This window comes from Myotis myotis, unplaced genomic scaffold (genome assembly GCF_014108235.1).
Source record: "Myotis myotis isolate mMyoMyo1 unplaced genomic scaffold, mMyoMyo1.p scaffold_m19_p_3, whole genome shotgun sequence".
Taxonomy (NCBI): domain Eukaryota; kingdom Metazoa; phylum Chordata; class Mammalia; order Chiroptera; family Vespertilionidae; genus Myotis; species Myotis myotis.
Window position 1 is genome coordinate 171,302,333 of NW_023416335.1, and position 12,861 is coordinate 171,315,193.

Sequence of the window (12,861 nt, forward strand, 5' to 3'; positions counted from 1 at the left end):
AGAAGGCCATCCCCAATGGAATTAGGAATGCCAAATATAATAATCAACAACTTTGGTAAAGCAGCCCCTTCCTTTTTTCATATTGAGTAGAGACACGTTTTTATCTTCTGGCTAAAAATAAATACCTTCTTATTTATATATCAGATCAGATGCTTAGCCTACACGACTGGCTACTTTTTCTCCATATGGGTTTTGGTCTTTGCAAAGGTATAGACAGCACCCTAAACCTTCACCAATTTCTGTGTAGTTGGTCTCAAGGAGGAAGATGTGTATGTTGAACAACACAAATGCATGCATAGTAATAGTAAAATAACACAAGACACCCCCCATTCATGGTAGTAAATTTTATTACTTGGGAACAAATATAATAAAAGGTAAAGTTTTATTAATGTATAATTTGTAAGAGTGAACTTATACTTCTTGATATTAGCTAAAATAACAATAACACACCATCCAAAATGAATGAAAATAGACATATAAATAATACAGAACAAATTTGGCATTCATGCTCAGAAAGAACATAGTGCATGTTTTATGTGTAGAAACCACATTGCAATACAATGCACACTCATGATCAGAACCAAGAAATTCATTACTCTACATAAAGCATTATCCCAACTCAATTACTGCATGTTTTTACTATTAAATCATCAAACATAGGCAAATAATGGAAATATCTTTATACGCAACGTAGATCACACACATTTTAGAGTTCATTTAAGCCAAAATCTGCACATGTAACATAGAATGTTGCCATTGAGAAGGGTTAGTGCCAGAATCGCACAATGAGTCCGCGGCAGCATGCAGAGTCAGGAGAAACTGGGTTTCCTGGCACAGCTCACTCGAAATGAGGAAAAACCCATTTGAAATTCAGATTGCGCAGCCCACAGGTGCCTGTCTGCCAAAGACGTCCAAAGAGCCACCTGACATTTATATTGATGTTCTCTTGAATATGTCTGTATTTTTTTAAACTAGTGTGAATCCATAGCTTAAATTTGCATGATGTAAAATGCTGTTAGTATTAAAAAAAGAAAATTTATATTGTACATTTTAATAAAATAATATATTTTATTTTTATTACATTGCAGTCATTGTTAAATCTTTTATAATTCTTATAGTAATCCCTAATTTACAGATGAGGAAACAGACAAAGGATAGATTAAATAAAGTAATCACAGTCACTCAGCAAATAAATGGAAAGGCTAGGATTTGAACTCAAATGATTTGCCTTGAAATCAACTTGTCAATAACTATATCAAAAACAAGCCTTTAAAAACAGGTAAGTAAAGATAATATCACCCATTTATAAACTAGTACTCAATACATCTCCAGTCTTTCCTGATCACCAAAAGGTATTTGTTCATCTTTCCTGAATTTGACTAGTGTTTTTAGTAATAAGTACCTACTTACAAACAAAATACAAATGTGGTTTCCACCCAGTTCTCATTCATATGTAATTAGAAGGAAAAATGAAAAGAAATGTAATTTTTTATCAATGTGTCTTTTCCTTTTTAGGAATACAGTCAATAAAGAAGAGTTTAGATATTTGAGAAAAGGCAGCTAGGAAAAAAAAAAAAGCTTTTCAAAATGATTACTCACAAAATATAAACTAGCTGACCACATTATTTCAATCAATACTTTGGACTCATTTTCTGATAGATCAAATGGGATAGAAGATATGAAAAGGGGGCCCTTCAGAATTAAAAAGATGCATAGTAGCTGTAATCATACCGCAGTCATCACTGGGGTTGGTAGCAACACTTAAGCAGTAGAACTAACGTACTTTCTCTCTCTTAGGCACTGACTGGCTTTCTAAACAACTAGAGTTGGAACCGAACACAAAAATGTACTGGTTTTGCTGGGACTTCACCCCACGTAGCACACACTTTTAAAATAAACCTTGATGTCAAGCCTAAAGGACAACTTGATGTTGCCTTCCTTTTTTCACTTACAATTTCCCAATGTGTAATTAAAAGCAAAACACCACATACAAATATACTGTGGTTCATTTTTAATTTTTACTAAAATAGAAAATTTTGATAACAAGTTTAAATGTCATGGAAACAAAAATCTTTTCAGAACAAATTATCCTGCCTTTTAATATAAAATAATCTTAAAATAACAATGTGAAAGAGTATTAGTTATATTAGAAAAGGTGGCTTCTTTTTTTCCAAAATATGTCAAAATCCTTTTATTACTACAGTATGACTCCTGCTCTAAAAAGTATTAAGGCAGTGGTTGAGCAATAAGTTTATAAAGCACAAATTAATGTTGTGTGGTCTCATCAATATTTAAGGCTGTGCTAAGATGAAGCTGAATATTAAATATCTTTACTCTAAAATTTAATGAGAGCGTGGTAGTTTTTAAATTTCTAACATTGATTAGTGAAAGTTGATCCCAAGTAGAAATGAGAATGAAGCTAAAGGAAGGTAAATGAATCTGTATAAGTCTAGTTGATATCGAGGCGCTTTATCTAAACAAGAAGACTCTCCCTTTCTTGGAACCAGTCATACTTGTCATGTGGTTTTCTTTCTAAATTTTATTCTCTTTCCAAACCTCTATCTCTATCTGGTCTTGGTGGTAGACTTGCAATTATGGGCTCTGTATGAAAATGCCCACAAAGGGATTCATGCATCATGTCTCCATGGTGATGTTTACAGACACATGAGATCCTCAGATTAATTTTAAATAACTTATTAAAATGATTCTGTAACAATAAATGGAGACTAGAAAAAAATTTAAAAACTTTTAAAAAGATGGGAATAAGTAACATCTTGAGATATGTATTTATTTAAAATAACTAATACATTATTTTAAAAAGAAAACTATTCATATCATATTCAAAATATTCATGTCATGTCCATATTCCTCAAATGTTCTGAAGAGTTCTTTCAACCACAGATGGGGATGCTTGAGTTAATAATGAGAAGTCTATACAATGTCCCACACCCAAACATAAACCCACTTAAGAAGAGCAAAATATTTCTTCTGAAGAAATAAGAATTTTAAGCATGTCTCTGACCAAAGGGGAAAAGCGAAAGCATTTTCAAATAATTAAATTTAAGCAGTTTCAGAAAGAATTGTATGTGTTTCAATTTTAATCCTTTACTTCTGCTCAAATCCTTCTGATCATTCTCAATCTTCCTCCAAAAGAAAGGATCTAAGGCTGATGGTAGGAGTTAGTAAAATTAAATATGTATGCACGCTATTAATGGCTTGGCCATCTTCACCCAAATCTTATTTCCGTGATCATTTTCTCCACATGCTGTCCACTTTCACTTCCCAGTTCCAGGAATTGTTCCAAAACCCTACAGAGCCATGGATAGTCTTCTTTTGTTAACTGCTGCTTTTTATCCTTTCTTGCCAAAGAATATGTATGGCACCAGGATACCAAAGGCCGCAGGAGTAATGCCTCTTAGCTTATATCCTAATTAAGATGACTCATTAGCCAATTTGACAACCTTGTTCATTACCCGCTTAGGTAAATCAAACAACCCATTCAATAGCAACACTCCTGTATTATAATTTACCAGTTTCCTCATCATTTTTTCTCCCAAATAATGGGCTAATTTCTGAGATATGTGATTTCAAAGAAAAACAGGCTATGAAAACACAAAAATTGTACTTGGCCATGAAATGATGCACTGGTTAGTTCACTAGGCATGTTTCAGATATTAGTGAAGCTGTGTCATTACATTTTTAAATACCTTTTTGCCCAAAGTATGTTTAGAAGTTTCAAAAGGGGAAAAAAAAAATCCTCTAAGAACTAGATTGAGGGGAGGGATTGGGGAACTGCAGAAGCTACAAGATTGAGTTATTAGTAAAATGTAGTATAATATGTTTAAACAAAAAGATTTTCACACAAGTGGTGAGTGCCCAGGATCACCAGGTTGGAGGCAGGCTGGCACAGACGGGGAGAAAAGGATCCACCATGTTTTTCTCTCCATCTTTTCTGCTTTTACCTGCAAGAGGAAAGACCAAGGCTGAAGGGACAGTGCAGATGCCCAGGTAGGGGCAGGAAGCCATGTCCTTTGGGGATTGGCCACGTTTCCTTGATGGGTAAGTTAAAATAATGGTCAAAGTAAAACATCTCCCAGTCACTGGAGATGCGAGTCTAAAAGAGAAAAGGCTGAAGTGACAAGCTTGGGCTAATCAAGCCTCTGCCTCAAAACAGTGACGGACTCTCTAAAGAACAAGAGCCCCTCGGCAACCCCTCAAAACCCCAAACTCTTAGGCCCTTTGCAATTTCACTCCACATAGTACAGCCTACCTATTAAAACATATGCTTAGACCAGTGATGGCGAACCTTTTGAGCTCGGCGTGTCAGCATTTTGAAAAACCCTAACTGAACTCTGGTGCCGTGTCACATATAGAAATTTTTTTGATATTTGCAACCATAGTAAAACAAAGGCTTATATTTTTGATATTTATTTTATATATTTAAATGCTATTTAACAAAGAAAAATCAACCAAAAAAAATGAGTTCGCATGTCACCTCTGACATGCGTGTCATAGGTTCACCATCACTGGCTTAGACCTTCAAGGGCTAATGAGGCAAAAAATACTGAGGATGAATTTAATCAGTAACTATAAAAAAAATTAATCAGCGGCTGGATATGGATGTCATGGGAACTTGTGTATTGAATAATATTGTATTGATTTTGTATGCCTAGCTAAGGGGAAGGAAATAAAGGAACATTTATAAAAACTGGTCATGGGTGATGTGTGAAGTGTAATATTATTATTCTCTTTCATATACATGGAATCTGAAGCTTACAGTGATGAACTGACTAGTCTAAGTCTCCAGGTTACTTAGTGGGTGAAATGGACTTCTAATTTATGTCTAATGCTAAAAGCCATACCTGTTCCATTGCACCACGCAGATCTTATAATGAGTGCATATATATGTTTGTATAATTATATTATTATCTAGAAAATCATGCAATTAACAAAATGACTGTCGAACTCTTTCATTTACCCAACACTAAAGTGTAGTCTGATGATTAGAATTAGGCCACTTAAAAACCACTAGTGGCCCCTTGTGAGAGTCATTTAAATAGTAGAAATAGTTTCTAGGAAAACTTGTCTCTGCTGATTGCTTGTTGAATGTGTTGTCCATATGATAACTGGTCACGCAAATTGCTAATTTTAGACATGCTCTCCCCCTAACCTCTTAAAATAAGTTTTGATTGTTTTTGCTGTATTATCAGCATAGCTTATTTGCAGCTTTGGGCTTTAAGTGTGGAAAGAGGAGACTATGCAGTCACACGGGGGGGGGGGGGGGGGGGGGGCCTCCCTAAACTGCTCCACAGTGGAGGGCCATTTCTGGAATTAGCTACAGGGGCTGCCAGCCTACGTAAGAACCTATTAAACAGTGGTCCTCCCAGTTGTTTAAAGCACAGACATCAGAAGGATTTGACATATTCCTGTTGGTAATGGTCCCCTCCTCCTGGGAGACCCTCAGGCCATGTGGAGGGGCTCCAGCGGGTGAGAGCCAGTGAGACTGTGGAGAACTATTGCCCAGAAGCGTGTTCTTCAGTGCCATGGACCCCAGACTACTTAGCGACAGGCACGTGAGGGTGTGCCACAAGTTACTTGCTACTAATAATATTGAAAATTCAGGCATTGGGGCCTTCTTGGTTGTTGTTGTAAAAATGAAATGGATTCAAGAATATTCCTGCAACATGCTCTCACTCAGTGGCATTCCAATGCACTTTCAAATAAGGGGGTTGGCGCCTCCAGCAGTGCCTGGGGGAATTCCCATGCACCACAGTCAACTTCCTCACCTCCTCCAGGGCCCACAGGGTGACCAATGATGGCCAACATGGAGCAATTAGAAATTGAGGTAGTGTTTTACTTAATAAACGAGATTTGGATTTATGCCCAAATCTGCATTCACTTATAAGTGTATTGAACGGTTAACCATGATAATAAAAGAAATGCTGTGGCAGAATAAATATTGAGAACTCCCGGCTGGGCTGATCTCGTGAGATGTCCCAAGTCATATGTAGATATGCCTTAGGCCTATTCTGTCACATAAGTACAGGATGCTATAGTCCCCTCCCAGGAGGCAGTGGAGAAGGCGCAAACTATGAAACGGCTGGATTTGTAGGATGCCAAGAGAGATTTAGTTGTTCAGTCCTTCTAACATTTCTTTCTTTTCCCTTGTGTAGGTTTTAACTCCAGTGATGAGGGTAGTTTGAGGAGCTATGTGATACAAATTGAAAAGGACTAAAATTTCCTCTCTGCAACTTTTTAAACATTTTTATTGATTGATTGGTTCTAGAGAAAAAGAAGAAGGGAGAGAGAAACATCAACTTGTTGGTCCCACTTACTTATGCATTCATTGGTTGATTCTCATACGTGCCTTGACTGGGATTGCAACCAGCAACCTCAGCTTTTCAAGATGATGCTCTAGCCAACTGAGCTAGCTGGCCAGGGCCTCTCTGCAGCTTCTTAAATTGACCATAGATTTAGAGGATAAAAGCTTGTCTAAGTTTCTTTCATCCTTAGTTGCTTAGAAGTAAAAAAAATTGTGACATAATTAAATTCCCTGGGGCTGGGCTGATAAGATTGGCTGGTTGCAGGGCGATGTGGTCATTGGACATTCCTGAGACTTGAAACGGCAGACTTCATACAGATCATATATAAGAACAGTGTTTTACTTAAAAGGGATTTCGCACCATTAAGTCTTTTCTTGGTAATGTTTTCAGTAATGAAGTTAAAGTGTTTTGCCTTCTTTTGTTTAATAAAATGAACCAAACGAGAAGATATAATATTCAAATAACTTAAAATGTAATTCTACTCTCTAACTTCACTTCAAATTATCAACGCCTCAGAATGTTTTGGGTAGAATATCTAATTAATTTCCTAAAATAAATCATACACTAACAGTGAAACAAATGTACAATATAATCAACATAATCTGATTTTTATATTTGGAGTAGTTAAACTTAAGAAATAGGAGCAAGGAAAAGTAGGTAATATACTAAATTTGAATCACTGATATTTGGCCATGTCTGGATTTGTAATATGAAAGATAAAAAAATTTTTCTCTTTTTATTTTGAAAAATTTCTTTGCCTGTGAATAGGGATTACCAGTCCTCCCACTAGACCTCACAGCAATTTTGCTAGGATGACATGATAAAATTCACATGTAAGTCCTATAGACAAATCTATTATAATCTAAGACATTTAAACATGTTGAATGAATTGTTTTTAAGGCCAAAGAGCACATTATACAATCAAGTTTTAAAACTATCTACTATAATTTATTTACTGGTTTTCCTATTGCAATTATAATTGGATGATGTTGGCTAGTAGAAAAAATATCTTTAAAATTACTATAGCTCCCCCTTATCAGTCATAAATATATCATCAGCAAAAATAAAATTGCAAAGTGTCCATCAGTGACCCTATAGAATAAACATTTCTTATCCCCCACAAAAGGCCTACATTTTAATGTTTCCACATTAATTATTTTATCTCATTGAATATATCTGAATTAGCCTTTGGTTATATTATATCACAGCAATACACTGGGTGTTGTATCTGAAATTAGGCTGCCTGAATTTAAATCTTGCTTTTCTACTTGGTGGTTGTATGATCTTGGGCAGGTAACTTATAATAATAGTATCTATCTCTTAAAATACTGCCTGTTAAATAATAGGCCTGTAATAAATATTGCATATCCTTATGCACAAGGTAGGGCAAAAATAAGTTTATAGCTATCAGTATGAGAATTTATTCTTGTATTATTTATTAATTATTATATTATTCTCCATACAAATAACTGTAAACCTCTTTTGCCACACCCTTTAATATAATAAATATACTACATATAATAAAAAGTGTTTTCATTATAATATATGCCATGTAATTATATTTTATTACATAATATGTTATACATTAAATTATATAATTATAGTTTAGTTTATATTCATAATATGTTTTTTCACAGCATAAAGATTGCAGTTGCAAACATATTTTGCTGGCATAAATTGAAATTAGATTTAAAAACATGAACTAATTACCACTTATTCATGCTCATCAAGCTTTTGGACATCACTGGTTATCTGGACTGTTCTTGCAATTTGACATCATTAGCATGATTGTCAGCTTACTTTGGTATTGTCTGGCAAACACACACTAACGTGTGTAAAGTCTGTGGAGGGCACTGGAATGGGGCACCTGGCAGCACGGCACATCTATGGAGTCCTGTACCCCCACTCTCTCTCCTGGAATCGGCATGGGGAACAGCAAGTCTGCTGGCTGTTTTTTAAGGGAGCCAAGGATGCAGACCAAGTCTGTAGCAATGAATTAATTCCAGTTTGCCAAGAGATGACCAGTTTGATTACAAGACAGAGAGTGAGGAGCAGGTCATTGAAGAAGAGGGCAAGAAATCCTCAAAGGAAACTTATCTCACTGTAACTCAGTGAGGAAAAAGAAAAGTAATCTAAATTTATAGCAGTGGATATTTTATAACGTCATCTAGTTGTTTATAACCCTCATACTGTTGTTTTGTTTTTTAAATTTATAAAATGAAGTGTTAAACTAGATCGTTTCCAAGACCCATCTTAAAGCTTAAAAAAGTGTGACCATTCAGAATGAATTGTATACTTTGTTAATATAGCTGAAAATTTCCTGGAATTTACATTAATTTACACGGACCTTACATTGAGAAATAGGATTTCAAATCATTGATGTACTTTTGAATTTCAGTAGAAATTGAGAAAGCTGCTATATTTACTAAAGTTTTTAAAATAAAGCTACTAATAATTGTTAACTTTGAAACAGTCAAGTTACTTTCTAAGTTCCGTTTTTATTATAGACTCATATACATTTCAACTTATCATTTCAGCTGTAGTGCATAATGGTTATAGAGAACTGAACGGCCTCTAGTAGCTTCTGAATGTGTTGATTCTCAATGGAGAGAAGAATGCTTAATATCTGGGCTGGCTTCACCACTGACAGATGTATTGCTGGGGTGTAGTGCCAACTAGGTCCAGGATGCCTCAGAATGGCGCTCCGTCATTGTTCCAGCCAGTGAGGGCAGGGAGGGCCATTTTCCTGTCTCAGTCCTGTGAGGGCTGATGAGCCGGAATCTTTAAACTGTCTCTGTGGCAAACCCTCTTGGCCAGAGCAAGTGGAAAGCAGAGGCAATTATCCAAGTATCTGAGGTAAATGCGTGTTTTTCTGACCCAAATACTTGAAAAACTACCTCAAAGATTCTCTTTGATTTGACTGTGCTGATCACATCTTTCTGCCTAAAGTGAATCTCTTTCCTGGACCTCTTTGCATGAATGTGTGTGTGTGTGTGTGTGTGTGTGTGTGTGTGTGTGTGTGTGTTAGGGGGCGGTAGGTATTTGTGTACTTGTATGCCTGTCTAACGTAGTGTATATACTACACAAAACCTTTTTCTCTATTGTTCCAAATTTTATAATGATTAAATTCATTTATTAAAAGTTCCTCTTGAATGAATTTAGGCGTCATGTTTTAACAATAATTTTGAATATAAATTTGATTATTGAATAATAATTTCAATACATATAGGAATTCTTGAACACAATATGAATATTTATGCCAGATACCACAGAAATCTAAATCCTGATTTAGCACCAAGACTTTCACAAACATTTAACATGATGGCAGACTCTATGACCCTTTTCTTTCATTAATATCCAGGGTCCCTGAATTAGCCATACAAACAGAACATTAAAAAACCCAAAAGTTAAAAATATAAACTTTTAAATGTCGTTGGATTTACCTTTTACCACAATGTTTTAAAAATAAATTACTCTTTATTATTGTGTGCCAGGTGATGGAAAGGAAAAGGGAAAAGAGCAGGAGCCAAAATCAGTGACTTGCTACTTCGCAGCAGCAGTTCTAGAACAGACTTGGTAATCTTTCTGGACCGTATCAAATTAACTATAGAAAGTTTTCGAGTATTAAATTTTAGAGTATTAGCTATTGAATTTTTAGAAATTAACTATAGATTTTATTTTTTATATTACCTGAAAGAGGCCTATTATAATTAGAAAACGGAATTGGAGTTCCAAGATGATTGTCATAAAGGAGGTAGGTAATATAGAGCAAGTCTCTTTCTTTCAGCATCCAAATTTTGTAAAATTAAAGAATGAGCCCTAGCTGGTATGGCTTAGTTGGTTGGCCTTTGTCCCATGCACCAAAAGGTTGTGGGTTCGATTCTCGGTCAGGACATGCACAGGTTACAGGCTTGATTTCTGGTGGGGGTTCCAATAGATGTTCTATTCTCACATCAGTGTTTCTCTCTGTCTCTCCCTGTCCCTTCCCCTCTCTCTAAAAATCAATAAAATATATTTTTAAATAAAATAATAGAATGAAAGTTGTTTAGATGATTTTAAGGACTAATCTAGATTTAAAATTGCATACTCAAATTTGAACATACCTGAAGAGATTTTATATAGCTCCTGTAAAGAAGTTGGAAGGAAAAACATCTAATAAATGCATGATTTGCTAAGGGATCATTAAGACCCTTTGTATCTTAAAATATGTTTATCTATTTCATATACTTTTTAAAGAAAGAGTACTAATTAATCTGAAACAATACCTCCAAATAAATAATTCAAAATATTTTTGCCTGGACAGTGAAGAAAGGTAAGCCTTGCATATGGCCTCTGTTAATCTAGAACAGCTGGGAGTAATACATTCTCAAGAGAATTTTCTGTAGGAAAGACCATTAGCCAACCATTATGATGATGGTATAAAATAAAGAAATATTACTCAGACTAAAATGTATATTGACAGCTTCCATCACATTACTTATTTGGCTATGTTCACTTATCCAACACAGAATTTAAGAGTGGGTTAGTCATCAACCAAAATGACCTCCTTGAGGAAGAATCTGGTAACCATATCATTAGGCCATGTAATAAAAACTTCAGTGGATTACATCAAATAAAGGAGACATCTAAGTTATATGCATTTTCATTCTGTAACTGTATTTTGGTCTTAGAAGTAAAGTGGAAAGCTTTACAGAAATACATACACACATGTTCCCATTTAAATAAAAATCTGCATAAAATGGTATAAGTTTCTAATATAACCATATAAAAATACAAACTTGATTTGGAGATAAAATGATTTACACAATTTTTATATTATCCACTTTAAGTTCACTTACTTTAAAAACATTTCCAGCCCGGCCCGCATGGCTTGGTTATTGAGCATTGACCTAGGAACCAAGAGGTCCTGGGTGTGATTCCCGGTCGAGGCACATGTTTTGTATGCAGGCTCATCCCCAGTGTGGGGCATGTAGGAGACAGCCAATCAATGATTCTCTCTCATCACTGATGTTTCTTTCTCTCTCTTTCTCTCCCTTCCTCTGAAATTAAAAATAAAAAAGCATTTCCAGCCCAGTGCCTGTGGCTCAGTTTGTTGAGCACCATCCCATGAACCAGGAGGTCATGGTTCAATTCCCTGTCAGGGCACATGCCCGAGTTATGGGCTTGATCCCCAGTAGGTGATGAACAGGAGGCAGCTTCTACCTCCTGCTCCCTTTCCCTTCCTTTCTCTGAAATCAATAAAAACATATTTTAAAAATTTCCAAATTTTATGCAGCCTATATTGGGGTTGAGAATGAGAACAAATGTTTCAGGTACTGAAAGTCTTTTCTTCTTTTTTCTTTTTCTTTTTAAATTTCAGCACTATATAAATTTTGTTTAATACATTATGTCAGATGTAGAAAGGGGGGTCTGAAAATTATAATCATTATTGCATTTTCTATTTTGGCAATTTTAATAGCAAACAAAGCTGATAGCACTGCCAAGGATATTTATAATATAGCAGAAATGCCATGGAAAAACAGTAAAATATGAAGGTCAAACCTAATTTCTTGCTTTGGTGGCCTAATTTTATGGTCCATTTTTGAATGCTGTCCAAAAGTGCACTCATGAAAGAGAATTGAGATTTGGCATGTTGCATTAATGTTCCCATAATGGTGCTGAATAAATCTTGAAAAATCTTTCCCCTTAAAGGACACTTTTTTTTTTAGCTGAAGAGCTTTAAATCCTCTAGGAATAGCTTTGCTAAAGAACATTCATCCAGAGATGTACATATGCGTCACACATGCTTGATTTAGCAAACTGAAATGCATTTTTATAGGACCTAAGAAGTAAAACATTTGTTACAACAACACAGAGGGAAATTTGTATCAATCCTCTTAATTTTGATTTTTACAAAAGAACTTTAAAATCATTTTAAGTCTTATAGCTGGTTCTTTTTTCTTAAACTAAGAATAGTTTTAAAACCTGAAGGACTTTTAAATATTAAGCAATTAATAGCTGTTTGACTTGTAGATTTCTTTGTCTATATTATATACACACTAGAGGCCTGGTGCATGAAATTTGTGCACGGGGGGGGGGGTGTCCCTCAGATCAGCCTGCACCCTCTCCAATCTGGGACCCCATGGGGGATGTCCGACTGCCAGTTTAGGCCCAATCCCACAGTCAGACATCTCTCTCACAATCCGGGACTGCTAGCTCCCAACCACTCATCTGCCTGCCTGCCTGATTGCCCCTAACTGCTTTTGCCTGCCTGCCTGATCACCCCTTAGCCACTCCCCTGCCAACCTGATCAATGCCTAACTGCTCCCTTGCCAGCCCGATTGCCCCCAACTGCCCTCCCCTGCTGCCTGGTCACTCCTAACTGCCCTCCCCTGCTGGTTTAGTTGCCCCCAACTGCCCTCCCCTGCTGGCCTGGTCCCCCCCAACTGCCATCCCCTGCAGGCCTGGTCCCCCCCAACTGCCCTCCCCTGCAGGCCTGGTCCCCCCCAACTGCCCTCCCCTGCAGGCCTGGTCCCCTCCAACTGCCCTCCCCTGCTGG

At 36.2% G+C, this 12,861-nt stretch overlaps 1 protein-coding gene across 4 annotated transcripts in view; it reads right to left on the bottom strand.

Annotated features, from left to right (window-relative positions):
- CNTN1 (contactin 1) overlaps window positions 1-12,861 on the bottom strand; it is a 269,218-nt gene that overhangs the window by 63,403 nt on the left and 192,954 nt on the right. The window contains exon 17 of one of the 4 annotated variants that reach the window (XM_036299993.1): window positions 257-3,962. The exons of the other annotated variants lie outside the window; for them this stretch is intronic. Within the exon in view, the coding sequence (XP_036155886.1) occupies window positions 3,883-3,962 (80 nt within the window). The 3' untranslated portion in view covers window positions 257-3,882. Of the gene's footprint in view, window positions 1-256; window positions 3,963-12,861 lie in introns of those variants that run through there. 4 annotated transcript variants of the gene reach the window in all.